The sequence below is a fragment of the Ambystoma mexicanum genome, chromosome 13, assembly GCF_040938575.1.
Source record: "Ambystoma mexicanum isolate Mex_15411 chromosome 13, UKY_AmexF1_1, whole genome shotgun sequence".
Taxonomy (NCBI): Eukaryota; Metazoa; Chordata; class Amphibia; order Caudata; family Ambystomatidae; genus Ambystoma; species Ambystoma mexicanum.
This window is the reverse complement of record NC_090938.1, coordinates 607,213,664-607,231,230: the sequence shown is the minus strand read 5'-3', so window position 1 is coordinate 607,231,230 and position 17,567 is coordinate 607,213,664. Positions and strand designations below refer to the sequence as shown.

The window sequence follows — 17,567 nt, the reverse complement described above, 5'->3', positions numbered from 1 at the left end:
CTTTGCCTTCTCTTGAGTTCTATTTCTTTGTCAAACCCTCTTAGTTTCCTTGCTTCTTCCCTTTCCCTTTCCTCTTCCTGTATTTTCACCACTCTTCTCTCATTTGCTCTACGCACTTCATCTCTGCGTCTTTTGTATCCTTTTATCTCTTAACTTCTGTTCTTCCTCTCTTTTCTTTCTTGCCGTTCTTCGATTGCCCTTTGTCTATTATCATACTTCCTTTGCTCCTCTGCTCTTTCCTGTTTTTTCAACTTTTCATCTTGATACAACTGTTTCCGCCTTTGTCTACTCTTTGTTTTGGCTTTGTCTTCTTTCAATCGTTTCTCTTTTTCTTTATCTTCCTTATCCTGTTCATGCTTATCTTCCTTTTGTCTTACTTCCTCAACGCTCTTTCCATTACGTTTGAGCAATATTCGAAAGCCCATCCATTTGTTCTGTAGAAGCGCTACCTCATCAGCTTTATCTGTCTCTCCTTTCCATCTTTTTATTTCTCTCTATATGTCTAGAGACATACCTGGTCGATCACTTATCTCCTTGTCCTGTGGGACTTTAGGAATCACATCTCTTTCTGGTGTTGAAAAGAGGGAGTGAAGTACCCTCACCTCAAGCATCGCGCCTATGTTGCCTATATGCTGGGACCCAGAATGTGAAATACGTGCAGTGCCAGTGAAGATACCAATACCAAGGAGAATCCTGAAAGCAAGGTTCCCATTGAGAAAGCCATACCTGTATACACAACAATATGATGGCCATTTCAATGAAATACCAAAATAAGTGTGAAAAGTGAGCAAAAGAGCAGATTGGTGATGTCACGCGAGGCAAGACTGACGCACCCAGAAGAGATGCAGAAACAAGAGAACATAGATATTCTATAGGCATCAAGAAAGCATCAAAGATGAGTAACATTTTGGGATCGAGATGAAGATGTTTATGTTACGAACATGATGAAGATATCAAGTCATTTCACACGTATACAGATGTAAAGAAATGCAAGCAGACAAAGGATTCTTAAGGCTAGCTATGTAGTGAATGGATTGCGGCATGCTCCAACATATCTATATATAACAGTGAGTGAACTATAGACGATTCCACTATGCATTTTAGCAGGGCTGGACCAGAAAAAGGAAGGCTTTTCCAGTATGTCACTGCTGAAAAGCAATCGAATTACAGAAGTGAATCAAAGGAGGACGAGGCTGGACCAGCCCCAAGAAGCCAAGGCCGCTCTGGGCCGGAATGATCAGACAGTAGCTACAAACGTCTGAAAGAACAAACTTCTGTTCAGAAGACGGGCACGAAAACAATGAAGACATCAGAGGTTCATTGAATAATAGTATTTTAAATACACCAGAGCTCAAAACCATGGTCTTCAGTCACGTGGATGGCTGAAAATTGACAATTGTGGCCAGCTACACCTACGCAAGGAGACGGAGCATGCTATACTCCCTCTTATTCTCCAGAGCAGCAAACATTTCCAAGGCCAATTTCAAAGCCCTAATTGATGTGCAGACCGCAAGTCGTGATGATATATGTCATGCTAGTTGGTGAGAAGCTATAGTCAAGACCAACACACCAGCACCTGCAGACCAGCCTGTGTACTGCTGACGTATGTGGAAAAGTACTGACGGATGCAAGGGTGCCAACCAATTATAGAGGGCCATGTAGTAAAGAGCCCTATAGTTTGTATAACCAATGAGACGTTCTGTATTTGATGACGTTCATAGTAACCTGTTTGAGGGGAGGGCTTAGTTGCCCCACCTGATGTTAGAGACCCTATCACTCTCTTAGACAAGTAAGGAATTTATACCTATAGGTTCCCCTTAGACCCAATCACTTTCTCCAATAGGTTTTTGTAGTTTTACTATATAAGATTGTTTTTTTATATAATGTGTTTTGAGAGAGCGAAAAGATTGAATGAATTGTCAATGTTCATTGAAACTCCCTGTTTTACAAATAAAACAGCTTTAAATTTGCTAACTTCCGGAGTTAGTCTGATTATTGATGTTTGAGTATCTTCTGCATCCACATCCATCTCAAGGTATTGCTACCTCGTCTGTAAGGGCTGGGTCGAGAACCCCGGTTCAGAGTCTTTTCGGGACTCTCATCGCTGCTACATGCACGTCACTTATATGTTGGGTTGCTACACCCCGTCACTGCTTTAAGCTCTCTTAAAGGGTATAATTCTTCATCTTTCGTACTACCGCCATTTACATCAGGCGCGGTAGGTCGAGCAGAAGGCTCTTCACCCCCCTCTTTACACTAGTTAAGCATTCAGTCCTCAGGAGGCGGGTCTTCCTGTTCCTCCTGGTGCATCTTCCAAAGCTCTAAGCTATCTAACCTCTTTTGTAACTTTTTTCCCTGTGTATGCTGCATGCAAATATGTCATCATATGTTACAAAACTGCCTTAGACAGCGATCCCACTTGTGGCCATGGCATGAACATTTTATCTGCCGTACCGTTAACTCATTCTGCACTGTACTGCTTAAGCTTGGGTGCGTGTTTCGGCAACTGTCTGCACAAGTGTATAAGCAGAATAATATCCTCCATCATGACTCAGTCACAATCGACTGTCACAACTTAACATTATTTCACACAAAGAAATGCTTTCCAGAAAAATAATACTAAATGAGCGTGCACCAATCGTCGCAGCTCCAAGCCTCTATCACGTTTACTTCAATCTACCAATTCACTGAACATTATCAGTTGACTATATAAATAAATAATTAAATTTCAAATCACAATGTTTCCACCACAGTCTATTTCTTCCTTGTTTTCAATATTTCATTTCTTTGCCACATACACCATACACAATATACAAACTGACAGACTGGCCGGCCCACATATATTTCCGTCAACGCTCCTTGTGACCATTCCTGCCCCAATAATGACTCTGATGGAGTATGAACTGTCTTCTTTAATGATCCTTGATCGTTCGTAGCCTAGTTACGTCCACTTGGACTATAGGACAAGTTCCTTCTAAACGTCCTTGATGTAGGATACTGGGTTTATCATATAGATTGCTCCTCATCTATATACCTTAAACTACGACGCTCCTCGTTTTATACCCCAAAATTAAAATACCCCCAATCAACCAACCCTCCATTACTCCATCCCCGTTATCACTCTTCCCCACTCAGTGCACATTCAGTTTGCCACCTCACCCAGTCTACTCCTCATTTGCGTTTTCTCGGGATCGCCTCCTCCTGAACCAGCCTCAACCTCCTCCTCAACCAGCCGATTCAAACTTCGGTTCGCTCAGCTTCTTGTAGAAGTCAGGAGGGTATCCCACCTGTATTGCATGTTTTTTTTAACTAGTGGCTGCTATATAAAAGGAGCTTCACATTCCTCCAGCTAAATGGCGGAGGACATCTAATATTTCCGGGAGCCCAAAGCTTACTAGTTCGATGGATTTTTAACCATCAGCTCTGCTACCACGTGAACTGGGGTGTCCAACCCAGCCCTTTAAGACGAGGTAGCAATACTTTGAGATGGATGGAGATGCAGAATATACTCAAACATCAATAATCAAACTGACTCAGGAAGTTGACAAAGTGCGTCTGTTTTAATATCAATTATCTAAAACAGGGAGTTACAACGAACATCAACGAATTCGCTCAATCTTCACACTCAATGCACATCATAAAAAAACAACTTTTATAGTAAAAACTTGTCATTATTGATGTCAATCTGCATTGCAAACTACAAAAACCTACTTGGGAAGGTGATAGACTTCAGGGAACATCTAAGTTCCATACTTGTCAGGGAAGGTGATCGGGTCTCTAACATCAGGTGGGGCAACTAAGCTCTCCTCTAGTGCAGGTTTCTACAAACATCAAATACACAACGTCCCATTAGTTATACAAACTATAGGGCTCTCTATTATGTGGCCCTTTGTAATTGGTTGGCACGCTTGTACCCCTCTGTCATATTCTACACACGTAAGCAGCACGCAGGCTGGCACCCAGGTGCTGGTGGGCTGGTCATAACCATAGCTTCCCACCAATTAGCCTGTCATCTATCATCACTATTGCAGCCTGCTAGTCAATTAAGGCTTTGAACTTGGCCTTGGAAACTTCTCTGTACTGGAGAATATGAGGGAGTATAGGCATACTCTGTCTTCTTGGTTTTGATACAGCTCGTCCTAGTGCCTATTTTCATCTGACCGTGTGACTGTAGACCACGTTTTCATTCTTGCTGCATTTAAATTATTATGAAATAATGAACCTCTGACGTCTTCAATGTTCTCGCTCCTCACCTAAGAGAGGAGTTTGTTCTTTTCACACGTTCTATAACCATTGCACAAACATTCAGGCCCACTGTGTCCTTGACTTCCTGGTCCTAGGCCAACCAAGCCTTTCTTTGATTCACCTCCATGGTTAAGTTTTCAATTTCTAACTGAGACACACTGAAAAGCCTTTCTGCTCACTGGATCCAGCTCTGCTTAAGTACGTTGTGGCCTCATCCATAGTCCTTACATTTCCTATGTATATATGTTGGCGCATCACCGCAATCTATTCACTACGTAGCCAGCCTTTAAGAATACATTGTCTACTTGCGTTACTGCATCTGTACAATTGTAAAATGACTTGATATCTTCTTCATTATTTCTGTAGCATGAACATCTTCATCTCGAGCCCAAAATGTTGCTCATCTTTAACACCTCCTCTTTAGAGCCTATAGAATATATGTTCTCTTGTCTCTGCATCTCTTGAGTGCATCAGCTCTGCTTTGTCGTGACGTCACCAATCTTCTCTTTTGCTCAGTTTTCACACTTCCTCCGGGATTTCATTCAAATGGCCATCATATTATCGTGTATGCATGTATAACTTTCTCAATGGGAATCTTACTTCCAGGATTCTCTTTGGTAGAGGTATTTTCACTGGTGCTGCATGTGTCTCACACTCTGGCTCCCACCATGTAGGCAGCATGGAGGAGCAGCTTTGGGTGGGGGTAATTGGCTCCACCTCTACAATTAACTCTCACTTAATTTCCTGACAGGGAAACTCCACCATTTTCATTAGATTTGCAGATAACCATATCCTGCAACAACATAATGAACAATTAGGGTTGATGGCCTACAATTATCATCAATGGTGCTCACAATGCATGCACTCCTCAATCAAGCAAAGACGAACCACACCTACCTAAACCGCATACAAAGTTCTTATTTTTTGTTTTTGTTTTAAACTCTTTGTTTTTTACAGCACATAACAACCAACAACACCAACAAACATCACACTACAACCGGCACTACATGTTGGATTCCGCACTATGTCATCCATCTTCTTGGTGCGCTGGCTTGGCTTCCTCCATGTCTGTCCTCAATATTCTACCTCTTATTGTCCATATCCTCTGGATCAGGCCTCATCCGGTTTGCCCATTGCCTCTGGCTTCCCTCCCTGCTGAGAATCCCTCTCCCACTTTGCCACCGGCTGGTCAGTCTTCCACTGGCCCCCCGGGGTCTGCTGTATGGTGCCCTTCAGTGCTTCCAAACAGATCTTGTATGAGGGAGTTCCATACAAGTATCTTGGCCCCACTTTCTGCCTCCCCCCCTCTGCATCGCTCTGGTCCACACGGACGTTTCAGCTATCGTCCATTTCTTGAAATCAGCCCACCACAGTTCTATTTACGGCCCGGTACTTGTGTTCCATGCCATTGCAATGCGGTGCTTCTCCAGCATACACATTACCCTCCATCCAATATGTTTTACTTTTTGCCATGTAGGATGACTTTTGTAGAAGTTGTTGAGATGGAAGTAGAAGTGCTGTGAAGTCATCCTGACAAAGATACCTACGGTAAAGAGAGAAATAATAACTGTTAACCAAGAACTGTGTTTAACTAACATTTGCAGAAGCTGTCTTTCCATTACATTGTGATCATTCTTCTTGGACAACTGGAAGTTGTGGAAAAGCATTGTGGCTAGGAATAATATTGATGCTGTTGTGGTTAAGTGGAGAGTCTAATCACCAAGAGGAGAAGCTTTGCTGCTGCTGCAACTTTGGTTAACAAACCTTTAGCCTGACATTGAACCCACAGGAACTTAATTGAGACTGCTGCCTACATGGATTTACTTGTTTCTTTTTGTTGAACATTGAAGATGAATTTACCTTGAATCCTGGGGAAGGGAGCTCACCCACTTTACTAAAAGGTAATCAAGAAACTGTGAATATAATTGCTGATGTCATTTGAATTGCCATATATTTTGGGATAGTGAGGCGTTTAATAACTTATAATTTAATATAAGGCAAATTTCGAACAATCAACAAGTTGTCTGCCTCACATTGCTGACCCCTCACAGGGAGGATCCTGTTTCTATTGAAGTTGGCCCATCCCTGTATACAGTCCATATTAAAATAATTTGAACTTTGAGTATCTGGTACTGGAGTACTGCTTGGTCCCAAATATCCAATCTGTGACATGTAGCAAGCGAGAAATAGTTTCTGCAAATGTACACCCATACATGAGGCTGCTTACCTGGCCAAAGCAAAGAAGCAGACTCAGCGTGGCAGCCAGCATGTTGCCTGAACCGCCCATATGAGACACAGTAGGAGCGGGGAATGCAGAACCCCCCCACCTCCAAATGACAGCTGAAGGATGGAAATAATCTAAGATGGTGGTTACCACTCAAATGGGCTTGCTACCCACTGCCACACACAATGCCTGGCAAGCATTAGCAAAACTGATATTTTGTTCACTACTATGGGCCTTACTACGGGTTCGGCAGTAATCCTGCGGGTGCTTCCGGCGGGTTGCCGCTGGACTCAACACTTTACCAGCACCCAAGTTCCCAGTGCCACCGGGACATTACAAGTCCTCGTGGATCGGGAGGTCAGGAGCCAGCAAATGTTAATCCCCAATCCCATGGAGCCCCATAGGACTTGATGGGAGTGGGGAAACGGAAGCACTGGCACAGCTGCCAACGGTGCCGATGCTTCTGTGAAAACTCTGCAGGTGGGTGCTCCCGCCCGTATACTTGTAGTGTGGCGTTCTAAAATGGGTGCCGGTACGTTGCTACCAGCACTCTTCATTCCGGACAGCCACACTCATAATGAGCCCTATTAAATGCTCCAATCCCCATGTGAACACAATAAAAGGGAAGATATAGATACGTGTCTTCCAGGAAGGCGCCAACCCATTATAACACCTGTGGGCTTTCAGAGAGCATTGTGGCTGACTGGAGGAGACTACTGAGGAGCAGAAAATACAGATAGGTACTGCTGCCAGTGATGATGCCAATGTGGTTATTAATTTAGAACCTTGTTGCATCAACATGTAATCAAACTCTTATTCAATGCAATGGTAATTGTGTCCATGAAAAATCATACAGACCATTAGAGTGTACTCACTGGAACATAAATATTGATTTATTAACATTTTAAAGGCACAGCATTGTTGATTGTGGCTCATTGAAAAACATAAAAAGTTCAGATACAATACAAATTAATTCTGTGTAGTGGGCATAATTACAGTGCAAAAGTATATAGTGATTACTTGAAGGAACAAGACAGTGAGAGAGACCGAGTGATAATGGTGTGTAAAACCAAAGCAAAAGATAAAGGTTTACAGAGAATTAAAGAAGATGAGGAGAAATATTCTAAATATACGAAATTCCACGAAATGTTGTTACACAAAGTTGATTGATCAAAAGATTCGCGGATTGTTCCCTTAATTTCAGAAACAATGTCTTTAATTTCTGCAAAGAAACAACAGTTATGGCTAACTAGGCAATTAAGTCTAATAATACTGCCAGTGGGAGCGAGAGATGAAACAAAAATGATTAATCAAAAATGTTGCAGTTGTATTTAGACTGTTGGAAGCTAAGTTGCTTCTATTTTCTTTTTTGAATACGTGTCCTTCCTTGGTTTTAGAGAGAATTTGGAAGGGGACATGAAAGGGGTCTGCCTATGCTACAGGGGGGAATCTAATATCCGAAAGAGAGATGTTGATCAAAGGATTAAACTTTGTCGGACCCCCAATACAAATCACATTCCAGCGGCATGTAGGTGTTGGAAGGCACCTTCATCAGGGCGTAGCTGTAAAGACCCTGATGGATATATATAAGGAACATGGACCTCCATAGGGAAAGTTTACCATGGAACACATATGCTCCAATTCTTGGGTGCTGGGTAGAAGAGAAGTTCTGCTAGCAGGGAGAGGCTCAGGCAGGCATGGCAGCCCAATTGTTGTGTACTGCGTGATGGTGGCAGGTAGCTCCACATGGATAGCAAAGTAAAATGGTGCACTGTGCCATTTTACAGGAGGGGCAGAGAGAGCAAAGAATGCCTCAGAGTGCTTACCCCTAGTATCAAAGTGGGGTAATCAAGAAGTACGAGCAAGTATGACTTGCCTATAGGAGACCAGCGACGTGGGGAAATGGAGGCTCACAGTTGAGTGTAGTCCAGGAACCAGGCGTTATCGTGAAATACAAATGTCACTTGCAGCGAGTTCTGGATAGAGAGAAGGCAAGAAAGAGGGCCGATGAGCACTGTCCATAATTATAGATAATGCCCCCTATGTGCCCATGCGTAACTGAGGGGACTGTAGACACAGGAAAGCGTGGAACGCCTATCAGCAAAAGCCATGCTTGCAGGGTCAATGGATCACAGTGATGGCGTGTTGTGAAGTGCTCGTCTGAAGTGGCTAGGTCCTGCGGGTCCCGGTCGCGTGTTAGATCCGATTGCAATGCCACGTATGGTGAAAAGCCTGTATACGTAAAAGGGGCAAGGAGAAGAATTTGCGTATGCGGGAGCAAACTGGTATGTCGCGCAGGCGTTGCTAGGGCAACCCATACCTTGGCTTGCTGGAAGTGGGTGTGGCTCTACAGGCCAATGGGAAGCTGAGAATGCAAGGGCCAGCTAGTGTGAGTCTGCAGTCTGGGAAAGTAAAATGGTAACTGCAAAAGGAACATCTGGACGGCGTTAGTGTGCCCTCGCAATGATCGTACTGGGGTGGCTATGGGGAGAAATACTAGTAGCCACTAAGTAAAAATGCTTGCGAAGGAGTTGCCAAGTGGAAGAAGAATCCTGGTGTAAAAATGCAAGTAAATAAATGGCGTTGCTGGCCAAGTAAGGGGAACGGGCTGGAAGCAGACGCCAATGTACTGTCTGTAAATATCCCTGTGTCTAAATAAATATAGAAATGCTGTCATTGCGCAGGTGGAGGGCAATGTCCTGACCTATAGCCGAGGCTTGAAAAGGCAATGGTGGCTTCGAAGTGGATAAAATAAGCTTACTCAATTTGAAGGTCCAGAAAATAGGGGAGTATTGTGGAGGGCCGAATATGAAGATCGTCCTAAACGTGTGGTAAATCTTCCTATGTAGGGGGGGTGGGGGGGAGGGGTAAAATAGTTTGTTGAGATCGCCGCTAACTCAAGTCTATGAATCCACCTGCATTCCAAGTCTAGAAGGCGTCCCTGTATGTTGGGACCCCCCTTCACTTTTTCCAATACCCACCAAACCAGATCATCAGGTGTGTGGCGAGCTTCCATATAGTGATCCACTAATGGGGTAGTCAGATTTTTGCAACAGATTCTAGATCTGTGTTACGATATCCGTGTGTTGACGCTTCTCATTGTTTGGCCCACATATCGAAGGCCACAGGGCCATTTAATGCAGTAGACCACCTGGTTGGACTTACAATTAGTCATGTCTTTGAGGGTCCAAGTTCTGGTGCCAATTTGGAATGTTTGCATGTTTCTGGTAGATTTGTATGGCACGCACATACCACACGGATAGTGACCCTTTATGGTACATAAATTCCAGATGCCCGCTCTGGGAGCCTCTTTAATGTACTCTGAGTGGACCAGATATTCCTGTAAATTGCGTGACCGTTTCAATGCAAAGGAGGTACCGGTGCATCTGGTAAGTTTAGCCATGCCAGCAGCCAATATTTATGTAAAATCTTTTTAATTTCAAAAGTCTGGGGACCACGTGTGATGACATGTTAATCGATCGTCCTGTTCCTCATGTCTTGACTCTTGTGAATTGAGTAGTGTTCCCCTGTCCGTAAATCGGTCTCTTTTGATAGAATTAGCCAGTAGTTTTTTCGGCTTCCCCCAATAGCAGAGTCTCTTATCTAGGGAGGAGGCATGTTCGTAGAAGTCATCAAACGATGTGCAGTTCCTGCCCAATCTCAGAAATCGCCCATAGGGTAAATTTTCTTTGATGTGTGGGGTGATTGCTGGAGAAATGTAGACGGGTGTTCTGGTCTGTAGGCTTCCGATACAAACTGCATTGCAGTTTTCCGTCCTGCTGGCTGATCTTCAGAACCAGAAAGTGGATGGTTTAATTTGTCATATTCCATGGTGAGTTGGATGTCGTCGTTACATGTGTTTAACCAGGTAAAGAAGGTCTTAAGATCCTCTTCGCTGCCTTCCCAGATGCAAATCATGTTGTTGATATACCTGCGCCAACATTTCACATGTGGCAGCTAAGGGTTCTGTATGTTGAAGATGTCATTTTTCTCATATGTTGCCATATAGAGGACCGCCAGGCTGGGCGCAAAAGCTGCCCCCATGGCAGTTCCCTTTGTTTGAAGATAAAATTGGTTTTCGAAAACAAAAAGGTTTTTGTAAAGAGCTAATGTCATCATGAGCTCGACTATAAAGGTGGGAGGGACGCTAGACTGAAGATTTGTCTCAGTTAAATGCTCGTAGATTCATTCAATAGCTGCCAGTTGCGGAATGCTGGTATAAAGGGATTTTATATCCATAGTTACCAGATATTATATTGCGTCATGGGAGTACAATCATGGGATTAAAATCTAGATTCTCGATTATTTGGATTATGTGGGTAGTATCCCTGAGGTATGAGTCAGTCATGATGCTTTAAAAAGGCATCCACAAATGTGCAAATGGGCTCCAAGATTGAACCACACCATGACACAATCAGCCTTTAGGCAGCGCGTACATGCACAGTGTCCTGCCTTGGGATGTCTTGAGGAAAACAGCTTATTTGTCGGAAATCCACTGCCGCTCATGAGCAAAGGAAATGACACAAAATTGGTAGGGTCCTTCCTGAGGGTGCTGTAACTCTCTCTGTCATCAAGCAATGACATGACCATGCCCTTGTATTGATTGGTAGACATAATAACAATGCCGCCCCCTTTGTCGGCTTGCTCGATTACTAAATCATGATTTTCAGACAATTACTTCAAAGCTTCTCTTTCTTCTATCGCAATATTGTGATGTAGATGGACTCTCCTATTCTTTATTTTATTTATATAATTTAAGATGCATCTCTCAAATGTCAGTAGATCGCTAGGAATTTGGTTGTCAAGGGGAGAGAAGGAGGACTTAGGGTGCAGCTATGTGTATGGTTCCATTTCTCTTTCTTCCTGGTCTTTGAAGAATGTACGTAGACCAACTGTGCACAGAAACCGACAGATTTCCAACTCAGTGTTATACCAGCCGGCTTTTGTTGTTGGCACAAATTAGAGTCCTTTCGAGAGGATGGAAATCTGAGCTGGAGTGAGTTCTACCTGGGCTAGATTGAATATTGGTAAGTCAATATGTTCGCTAGTTATTGGAATTGTCTCCTCCGGTATTGTGGTTGTCTGGTATAAGAGGGGTGGGCCCTATCCTGCCCCCTGCCCGACTGCCTAAAAAAGGAGGGGATGGTTGGTGGTCAAATTGGATGAACAGGAAAGATCTTGGGTTGTACTCTGAGCCGTCGTCTGAGGAAGAATTACTACTGGATCCTGAACACGTTACCCACTTCCTTCTATTACCTGTTTTCTGTGATGCTGAGGATCCTTGTTTATTCAGGAAATGTATGTAATCATCTGTTGTATAAGGATAGATTACTTCAGTTTTAAATTCTTTAATGTCCTTTTGCAATTTATTAGTCACCTGGTCAAGGTGTTGGATTTAAAGATTTCAAATTGCATTATTTCTTGCAATTGATCTCCTGCGTTTGTAACCAGTATATTAGTGCTGATTCTTTCGTCTTCTTCATCTAATGCTTTTTGAATTCCTGCACTGATTCGTTGTGCTGTCGTGATGTCAAGGACCATAAAGACCCTGCTGCACTTCTTTGGTATGAAGCTGAAGTTGGTAGTGTATTCTTTATCATTTAGAAACAGGCAGGGTTCATTGCGAACTACTAGTCCAGCTGGTATTATGCTCGCATTGAGGTATTCCCAAAGGAAGTGGCCATGTAATTCAGTGCAAAAGCACTTCTTCAGTTTAAGTAAATTGTCACCTGTGTTAGTTGAGGTCGCTGGTTTGGTTAGGGCCTGTGAGATCAAATAATGATGGGCCTTGTATGAGTTCCTTCATCTGTTGTTCAGTGTAACTGGGTGTGGTATTCTCTGCCATGGTATGCTCCGAGTCCGCCCACACACAGCAGAGCATCAAAGTCCATCACAAATGGATTATGTGGTTGGAGTCTGCCAGGGGGCCAGGGGGGTGTTAATCTAATGTGTAGCAGACGGGGTAGTCAATTCTTTTCTCACCCGCTCTGCATAGAGTCCTCAACTCAAATAAACAACCGAGACTGTTGCTTAATATTAAACAAACGACAAATGAGAGCCCTGAGGAGCAGAAGCCAGGAGAAGTAGCAGACAAAGAAGAGAGAGAGTTGGAAGGGGGAAAGTGCAGAAGGGTCGCAAGGGGAGGACTAGAAGTGATGAGAGAAGTGGAGGAAGGTCCCTGGAGGGGATGGTGTAGAGGAGAGCAATGGAGGGCGCTGCCAGGAGGAGTTTGAGGGAGAGATGGAAGGACTCTAGAAGGATCTCAGGCAGGGACTCAGGGAGAAGAAGAGAAAGTGGAAATGTCCCTGGCAGATGCGAGAAACAAAGAGTAAGTATGGAGAAACTCGGGGGAGGCAAGATGTGTCTATGGAAACCAACAAGTAAAGGTGGAAAGGACGTGTTCGTGGAGGAAGGGAGGCACACAAGGAAGTTGTAGGTATGAGTAAGCAATAGAGCTTCAAAGAAGTAGGAGAGGAAGATTGAGGCATTCAAAGACTGGGAGAGAGAGGAGTTGGAAGATAGTTTACAGGAAGAGAAAATATATTGCAATTATCTTAGGAACGAGAACGCTGTGAGGCAGGTAGAAGTTAGCCGGTGGGGGCTTTTTGGGGCAGAAGGATAGGTCACTAGTAGGAGGTGGTGGTGAGCTGAAAGAGCCTTAGCTGGTCAAAGTCCCTCTGCCCTTTGCAGAGGGGCCAGTGTAGGAAATCCCATACCGCTACACCAGCCCTGCCTGGCCCAGAAGAGAAGCCCCAGTCCAATGGGGGCATTGAAGGCTTTCTGTGCACTTAAATTGCTGGACCACCGTGAACCTCTGAGAGGGTTTCCCCACTGAAAGGGCAAGAGGCAGGTGACAAACATTCTGGCGACAGAGTGCCAAGAAAGAAGTGCAGGGAATGTGAGTGACTTAATTACATAAACCGATAATGGAGCAGAGCCCCAGGGAGGGGGGTGGGCTGAGAACTAAGTGATCGAGGAGATGCAATCCTACTGTTTTGCTACACTGTGCTTTTGCTGCCATTTTCACTGCCTCAGTCCTTGCAAATTCCACATTAAACACGGATATGTTTTATGTACCTGTTAGTCTGTTCTGTTGGTCCAACTCCACTTCAAGACACCTATGTTGTGCTCCTGGTGAGCAAAAATGTAGCCTGAATATACCTCAAATACATGTATGTGTATCTCCACTTGTGTAATGTGTAATGCACACCTCAAACAATGCTGCAGCTCTGCCAATTTTCAGCACATTTGGTGCCTTCAATGATTCATCACAAAAGGTGCCTGAATGTCGAATTTCACCAAAATTGGTGCAATTTTAGAAAGATTGCGAGAAAATGAAAAAGAGGACTCAACAAAAACAATTGATTGTAATGTTTCATGATGTAGTCATTCGCATAGAAAGTGACTTTAGAAATACATTTGAAACACGAGCAAATCACTTACAGCTACAAACATGAGAAGTGTCCAAAAGCCTCAAGTTGTATACATCTGTAACCAGTTCAGCTAAAGACTAGCACCTTTAGGCTTGCCCCTCACTGTAGGTGGGTCAGTGTCTTTTCACTCTCTTTAGCACTGGACTTTAATCCAGGGTCACGTCAAGTGAATGAAATCTTTTCTAAGTCCCAAAATCCTGATTTTACTTCCAGGTAAAATGCAGAACTAGAATGGTGTGACTTTCAGCCTCGGACTCAGTCGCCCCACTTAACACAAAGTACTGTGTGAGAAAAGCAGAACAACTGTCTGTAAAAGTACATGCAGCAGAATTTTAAGGTGAAACAAAAACCTAATTTCTTTTGTCCTCTATTTAATAATAATAGACAAAACATATGTGCACTACTGTTACCCAATTCAAATGGTATTGCTTTTATTAACCTCACTAAGGCTGGGAGAGGCATCACAACCATGCCAGGGTACAAACCTTTTACACCACAAGCTGCATGAAGATGTTTGTAGCCGGCGCATTAGCCTCCCTGAGGTAACTCCCCAGCTCCAAATGTGGCAGATGAACAAAAAGATTGCCCAATGTTTCTACTCTCAAGAGCCTAGTCTTCTAGGCGAGCAGGATTGAGTTGTGCCTAAATCGTGGTGGGCTCTGCTCCGTCACTTTGCAATGGAGGCATTGTGATCCCAACCCACTCCATGTGAGCTACTAAATGAGCAGTACAGACTCAGGTAATCGATGGCAATGAGCAAATGAGGTTAAAGTCTTCAGCATTAAGAAGAGTACAGTACAGAAGACGGGAAAATAGGCTGAGCCCGGCAGTCCTCAAGCCACAACTAGGAGGAAGAGCTTGTTTTTGTCACTGCGGGAGGACACCACATCAGTGTGATGGGGGAAGGAAGGGCATGGCTATGGCCACCAAGTGTGCCTCCTCATGGCAAGCTCTGGTTATCCCGATTCCTGTAGGCCAAGTACAACATGGCAGGAAACAAGGATGGGTTCAATTAGAAGTCCATGCATATTAGCAGGGTCAGTAGGAGTGTAACGATGCAAAATACTCCATCCGCCCACTTCAATGCTGAACCCTCATGTCTTTCATCCACCCCACTGGACCAAGTCCATTCTCTTTGTGGTGCCGCAATCTGTCCTGCACCAGAAGAAAAGCATGGCAAGCAAAGAGAAGGTTGAGTGGCCCTTGAGATGTCTTCAGGAGACAATCTGTCGCTGCATGAATTCTGCAAGCTCCTTCCTTTTGAGGACTCTTGGCATCTGAAGACGGTCATACACAGCTTCGGAGCCGATGAAGTAGCGGAGTTGCGCGAAGGCCCCAGACTGAACAAGGTGGACTCCGGCATGTCCAATGCTCCCTCTAAGCCGGAGCGCCTTGTACATGGGGATGTCTTCCTGGAGGCACTGGTCCAGCTGCAGGAGTGAGAAAAAGACAAGTAAATTAAAAGATTTTCCGCTCTGGGGTGGACAAGACAATGTGGAGAATTAAAGTAAATTACCAGACGGCAGGGCTGCAGCAGATTCAGATACAAGTCAGATTCAGCCCTGCCAAGCAGGCCCCTTCACAGCCCTACTAATTAATCTACTTAGATCAACCCGCTTCTTGCAGATGTATGTTTATAGTCAAAACAAATTGCAAACAATTAGGGCACCTCCAAACCCGGCCTTGGATTCTCACGGAAGTCTCATGCAAAATTGTTAAGACACTACAATTGGAGGGTGGCTTGCGGTCGGAGGTGGGACCTAGAAGTTCTGTAGGGAATACTTCGTTTCAAGGCAGTGGCAAGACTGATTTGCATATGGGTGGACCCCTACTATTATACCATAGAGCAGATTAAAAAATAATAGGATTGAATGCTATGGAGACAAAGTGCAAGTGGCAAGAAAGCAGTGGGTGCAAATAATGGAATGCTGAGCAGGGTAAGTGCAAATTGGTTGGATGCAGTGGATACACATAATGGAATGTTGTGCAGAGTAAGTGCAGATGGGTATGAAACAGTGGATACAAATAATGGAATGCTGTGTAGGGTAAGTGCAAATGGGTTGGATGCAGTGGATACAAATAATGGAATGCTGTGCAGGGTACGTGCAGTTGGTAGGAAACAGTGGATACAAGTAATGGAATGCTGTGCAGGGTATGTGCAGTTGGGTAGGATGCAGTGGATACACATAATGGAATGTTGTGCAGGGTAAGTGCAAATTGGTTGGATGCAGTGGATACACATAATGGAATGCTGTGCAGGGTAAGTGCAGTTGGGTAGGAAACAGTGGATACAAGTAATGGAATGCTGTTCAGAGTAACAATTGGGTAAAAACAATAAAGCATTTCCTTCCACCTCGTTTTGCTTTTGCAAATAGTCATATTCACATTGTTAGTAGGTGTTGCTGTGGATATAGAATGGGCAATGCATGAGAATCTAAACAGATTCACAAGCCGCAGAATCTGTATTACTAACCCAATGCCGGCTGCATTCTGCGGAACACTACTCAACGGCCAATAATGATTCAGTATAATTCCCCCTTTCCCATCACCTCCTCCTCTTTTATATCCAAAGACCAAGGTCTCATCACACCCTGGCAGGGTCACAATGTGGCACTTTTCGGAGAAGGTCAAGCGCCGTAAGACAACTACAGTGGAGATGGGTGCAGTATAAATACTTAATAACATAACATAAGTGTCCAAGGGGAAAATGAAGCACAATCTGAACAGTGAATGCTCATCCTTGTCTGAATGCTAGCACTTCTGGTTTTCTCCTCACTGTACTCGATGACTGCATTATGGATAGATTCTACTTGTATCAACGTAGAGTGCCACATCGATACTATTGGCTTCATTTGTGGTTTTTGTATACACTTCAAGTGTAACGTGAGATTATTATTCATGAGAAATGGTAACCTGCAAAGCTAGGACATTGTCTCATACTGTGATCATTGCGACAGAACACCACACTGTAACATGTTCAACTGAAAGTTTGATTGCGTTGAGACAATTGGTTTCACCAATGAGAGAGCGCGCTTCGCAGGGACATGCTATCAGTCTGAGATTCACGGATTGAATCCATGATTAGCATGGTTCTCATAAAGTTAGTTATCTTTTGATCTCTACAAACAAACATGTTAACATTCCGATTAAAAATGCCACCTTGTAACTTGTCCATCTGAAAGATCGATTGCATCAGGACAAGTTTCACTGATAGAGGGAGTGAAAAGACTGGTCATGTTATCAGTCTGATTTACTGTTTGAATAAATTGCAACAGTATCACCTATACAGTCACCTATGTGATTACTGAATGTTGGTCTTTACCCACATGTTTTTTGATTCAAATGATTTTGAATTCTAATAATCGGCAAACTGGATCTGAATTTAGATGCGTCTGTTGCATTTAGATTATCCAGTTCTCTGCTCTTCAACCTGTCATTTAATTTCTCTATTTACATGTCTTCTTATCAACATGTTTTACATTGACTCACTTGCTCTTTACTTCTTACCGTGCTATATATATATATATATATATATATATATGGGATACATTACTCACCGTAATCGTATTTCTGATGCTTGTATCTGCTTAGATTCACATGCTGTGCATAGGCCGACATCTAGTGGAAGCTGCGGAGTATTACAGTTTGTTTTTCGAAACTCGAAA

General features: G+C 43.6%; 1 protein-coding gene across 3 annotated transcripts in view; it reads right to left on the bottom strand.

The window, feature by feature from the left end:
* Nucleotides 1–3,603: 3,603 nt before the first annotated feature.
* Nucleotides 3,604–17,567, bottom strand: part of GHDC (GH3 domain containing) — a 410,758-nt gene continuing 396,794 nt past the window's right edge. The window contains exons 9-10 of one of the 3 annotated variants that reach the window (XR_011283072.1): nucleotides 14,388–15,332; nucleotides 3,608–5,788 (exon numbers count right to left, since the gene is read on the bottom strand). Coding sequence is in view for 2 of the 3 variants with exons in the window: in XM_069634467.1 (XP_069490568.1) it covers nucleotides 15,117–15,332 (216 nt within the window). In the remaining variant the exon portion in view is untranslated. Of the gene's footprint in view, nucleotides 5,789–7,335; nucleotides 15,333–17,567 lie in introns of those variants that run through there. The other 2 variants (XM_069634469.1, XM_069634467.1) reach the window with 2 other exon arrangements.